This window comes from Oncorhynchus masou, chromosome 29 (genome assembly GCF_036934945.1).
Source record: "Oncorhynchus masou masou isolate Uvic2021 chromosome 29, UVic_Omas_1.1, whole genome shotgun sequence".
Lineage (NCBI taxonomy): Eukaryota > Metazoa > Chordata > Actinopteri > Salmoniformes > Salmonidae > Oncorhynchus > Oncorhynchus masou.
In genome coordinates, this window is record NC_088240.1 from 77,940,001 (window position 1) to 77,945,000 (window position 5,000).

Sequence of the window (5,000 nt, forward strand, 5' to 3'; positions counted from 1 at the left end):
GGCCCCCTTGAACTTTGCGACCTTTTGCCCCATTTCAGGCTTCAAACATAAAGATATAAAACTGTATTTTTTTGTAAAGAATCAACAACAAGTGGGACACAATCATGAAGTGGAACGACATTTATTCGATATTTCAAACTTTTTTAACAAATCAAAAACTGAAAAATTGGGCGTGCAAAATTATTCAGCCCCTTTACTTTCAGTGCAGCAAACTCTCTCCAGAAGTTCAGTGAGGATCTCTGAATGATCCAATGTTGACCTAAATGACTAATGATGATGAATACAATCCACCTGTGTGTAATCAAGTCTCCGTATAAATGCACCTGCACTGTGATAGTCTCAGAGGTCCGTTAAAAGCGCAGAGAGCATCATGAAGAGCAAGGAACACACCAGGTAGGTCCGAGATACTGTTGTGAAGAAGTTTAAAGCCGGATTTGGATACAAAAAGATTTCCCAAGCTTTAAACATCCCAAGGAGCACTGTGCAAGCGATAATATTGAAATGGAAGGAGTATCAGACCACTGCAAATCTACCAAGACCTGGCCGTCCCTCTAAACTTTCAGCTCATACAAGGAGAAGACTGATCAGAGATGCAGCCAAGAGGCCCATGATCACTCTGGATGAACTGCAGAGATCTACAGCTGAGGTGGGAGACTCTGTCCATAGGACAACAATCAGTCGTATATTGCACAAATCTGGCCTTTATGGAAGAGTGGCAAGAAGAAAGCCATTTCTGAAAGATATCCATAAAAAGTGTCATTTAAAGTTTGCCACAAGCCACCGGGGAGACACACCAAACGTGGAAGAAGGTGGTCTGGTCAGATGAAACCAAAATGTAACTTTTTGGCAACAATGCAAAACATTATGTTTGGCGTAAAAGCAACACAGCCCATAACCCTGAACACAACATCCCCACTGTCAAACATGGTGGTGGCAGCATCATGGTTTGGGCCTGCTTTTATTCAGCAGGGACAGGGAAGATGGTTAAAAGTGATGGGAAGATGGGGGGAGCCAAATACAGGACCATTCTGGAAGAAAACCTGATGGAGTCTGCAAAAGACCTGAGACTGGGACGGAGATTTGTCTTCCAACAAGACAATGATCCAAAACATAAAGCAAAATCTACAATGGAATGGTTAAAAAATAAACATATCCAGGTGTTAGAATGGCCAAGTCAAAGTCCAGACCTGAATCCAATCGAGAATCTGTGGAAAGAACTGAAAACTGCTGTTCACAAATGCTCTCCATCCAACCTCACTGAGCTCGAGCTGTTTTGCAATGAGGAATGGGAAAAATTTCAGTCTCTCGATGTGCAAAACTGATAGAGACATACCCCAAGCGACTTACAGCTGTAATCGCAGCAAAAGGTGGCGCTACAAAGTATTAACTTAAGGGGGCTGAATAATTTTGCACGCCCAATTTTTCAGTTTTTGATTTGTTAAAAAAGTTTGAAATATCCAATAAATGTCTTTCCACTTCATGATTGTGTCCCACTTGTTGTTAATTCTTCACAAAAAATACAGTTTTATATCTTTATGTTTGAAGCCTGAAATGTGGCAAAAGGTCGCAAAGTTCAAGGGGGCCGAATACTTTCGCAAGGCACTGTATATACAGTTGAAGTTGGAAGTTTACATACTCCTTAGCCAAATACATTTAAACTCAGTTTTTCACAACTCCTGACTTTTAATCCGAGTAAAAATTCCCTGTCTTAGGTCAGTTAGGATCACCACTATATTTTAAGAATGTGAAATGTCAGAATAATAGTAGAGAGAATTATTTATTTCAGCTTTTATTTCTTCCATCACATTCCCAGTCGGTCAGAAGGTTACATACACTCAATTAGTATTTGACAGCATTGCCTTTAAATTGTTTAACTAGGGTCAAACGTTTCAAGGTAGCCTTCCATAAGCTTTCCACAATAAGTTGGGTGAATTTTGGCCCATTCCTCCTGACAGAGCTGGTGTAACTGAGTCAGGTTTGTAGGCCTCTTTGCTCACACACACTTTTTCAGTTCTGCCCACAAATTTTCTATGGGATTGGAGGTCAGGGCTTTGTGATGGCCACTCCAATACCTTGACTTTGTTGTCCTTAAACCATTTTGCCACAACTTTAGAAGTATGCTTAGGGTCATTGTCCATTTGGAAGACCCATTTGCAACCAAGCTAAATAATAACACATAACACATAATTTCCTTCCTCATGAAGCCATCTATTTTGTGAAGTGCACCAGCTGCTCCTGCAGAAAAGCACCCCCACAACATGATGCTGCCACCCTCGTGCTTCACAGTTGGGATGGTGTTCTTCGGCTTGCAAACGCCCTACTTTTTCCTCCAAACGATGGTCAATATGGCCAAACTGTTCTATTTTTGTTTCATCAGACCAGAGGACATTTCTCCAGTACGATCTTTGTCCCCATGTGCAGTTGCAAACCGTAGTCTGGCTTTTGAGCAGCGGCTTCTTCCTTGCTGAGTGGTCTTTCAGGTTATGTCGATATAGGACTTGTTTTACTGTGGGTTTAGATAATTTTGTACCTGTTTCCTCCAGCATCTTCACAAGGTCCTTTGCTGTTGTTCTGGGATTGATTTGCACTTTCCGCACCAAAGTACGTTCATCTCTAGGAGACAGAACACGTCTCCTTCCTGAGGGTTTTGATGGCTGCGTGGTCTCAAATGATGTCAATTAGCCTATCAGAACTTCTAAAGCCATGGAATTTGGAATTTTCCAAGCTGTTTAAAGGCACAGTCAACTTAGTGTATGTAAACCTCTGACCCACTGGAATTGTGATACAGTAAATTATAAGTGAAATAATCTGGCTGTAAACAATTGTTGGAAACATTACTTTTGTCATGCATAAAGTAGATGTCCTATCCGACTTGCAAAAACTATTGTTTGTTAACCAGAAATTTGTGGAGTGGTTGAAAAATGAGTTTCAATAACTCCAACCTAAGTGTATGTACACTTCTGACTTCAACAAAATATATATATAATTAACCATAATGATTATGGCTTTGGATTGCAGGAAAAAGCTTTTTCGGGTATTTGAAAAATTCTAAATTCTCCAACTTCAGGACAAGGAGCCTAGCCCCCCTCCGGACCACCCCCCAGCCATCTTTTAGTCATTTGTGCCCCCTCTAATTTTTGGGGTACATGACACCCCTGCTGGGCCATGTAAAGGTCTGCAGATAATAAGCAAATATAACTGCCAGACCACAATTTGTCAGACATTACCAAACATCAAAGTGGTTAGTGTGGATCTTTGAAGTGTCACACCTATATCCCCGGGGGCCTTGCGTAATTTCAACTTATTTTGTTAATAAGACAAGACAGTTTTTATGACCGTTGCGTCATCATGTCACCCCAGTGTATTTTTATCATATGACAATAGATCATCAGAGAGAATCCTAGTAGGATGCAGTTCCAGCCAGTGAACAGCAGGCAGCAGTACGTAAGGTGCTATCTGTCATCGGTTGCGTTTCCTGTTCTTTATCTTCTCCATTTGGCTGTATCTTCTATTTGCATACCTAATCCCCTTTTTAAAAAATAGTGATTTAGAGGAGCAATTAGGTTAAAGTGCCATTTTTGAGGGCACAGATTTGGCTTGGGGATTTGATCCTGCAAGCTTTTGGTTATTGGCCCAATGCTTTTAACCACTAGGCTACATGCTGCCCTATGCAGGGCTTGTCCTCTTTACCCTCACCCCAACCACCTCCCATGCTCCCCCTTTTCCTCTCTCCATCCATCCCTCCTCCCCCCTCACCTCATCCTCCCCCGCACCCTGTGTGTTTGATTGGCTTCCGTCATGCAGTTGGTGACAAAGTTTGGCCCTCCAGAGGCCCCATAGTCGCGGCGCAGTGCCACCGCCCCGTGGGTCAGTATGGACACGCCCCGGGCGATCCTCATGCGGGGCTTATCCTTCCAGCCCTGCGGACGCACGGCGAACAGGGCCCTGGGAGACCCTCCATGCCAAGGCCGGACAGGGCTGGCCCCACAGCGAACCACATGTGAGAGGGTCCAGCCTGACCCGCGGCCCAGGCTGCTTTAAACACCAGCTCGGCCTCCTCCTGGGAACAGTAGAGCAGACGTACCTGGTGGAGGGGAATACAGGGGAGGAGGAGAGAGGAGATACATGGGTACATAGTGAGATAAGGGGAGACAGGGAGAGAGAGAGACAGAAGGCTGGAGAGAGAGTTGGAGAGGGGCAGAACAGCAGACTACCTGGATGAGTAGAATACAGGGGAGGAGGGGGAGACAGACATATACAATAGTGATATACGTAAAGGTCAAGGGTCAAGGGAGACAGAGAGGAGGAAGGGGAGGGAGAGATGGAGAGACAGAGGTTACTAGAGAAGGGGAAGAGGAGAGGAGAGATATACAGGGTATGTAGTGAGATTAGGGCCATGGGATATGGAGGGGGACAGAGAGAAAGAGAGAGAGAGAGAGAGTGAGAGAGAGAGAGAGAGAGAGAGAGAGAGAGAGAGAGAGAGAGAGAGAAGGAGCAACAAGACTCTCCTATAGGGGAAAGACAAAGCTATACTAACTAGTGAGGTGAGGGTTAAAGGATAGAAGCTGAAAGAGGACAGGAGGAAGAGATGGGAGGAGGAGTAAGGGGGAGGGGGAAGACAGGAGGAGTAAGGAGGAGGGGGAGAAGGTGGGAGAAGGCAGAAGGAGTATGGAGGAGGGGGAAGACAGGAGGAGTAAGGAGGATGGGGAAGACAGGGGGAGGGGAGAGAAGTAAGAGCTGATGTTACTGCTGTGTTTATGAGCATACTAATGACAGACAGTGGGGGATGACACATATGTGTTAATGAGTTTGAGCATGACGAAGGAGGGAGACAATATGACAGTGGGGGGTAGAGCGAGAGACAGAGGGATGGGGAGAATGAGAGAAGGGAGGGGGTCTAAAGAGCAAACACACCTGAGGGGAAATGGGAGAGGTTAAACGCTGACATATGTAATTAAAAGCAGCAGAGTCTTGGGAGATAGGGAGGGAGGGGGAGAGAG

At 44.8% G+C, this 5,000-nt stretch overlaps 1 protein-coding gene across 1 annotated transcript in view; it reads right to left on the reverse strand.

The window, feature by feature from the left end:
• Positions 1 to 5,000, reverse strand: part of LOC135519767 (glutamate receptor ionotropic, NMDA 2D-like) — a 101,064-nt gene that overhangs the window by 39,194 nt on the left and 56,870 nt on the right. Inside the window, 2 exon segments of the mRNA XM_064944989.1 lie at positions 3,757 to 3,943; positions 3,946 to 4,084. Coding sequence (XP_064801061.1) covers positions 3,757 to 3,943; positions 3,946 to 4,084 — 326 coding nt within the window.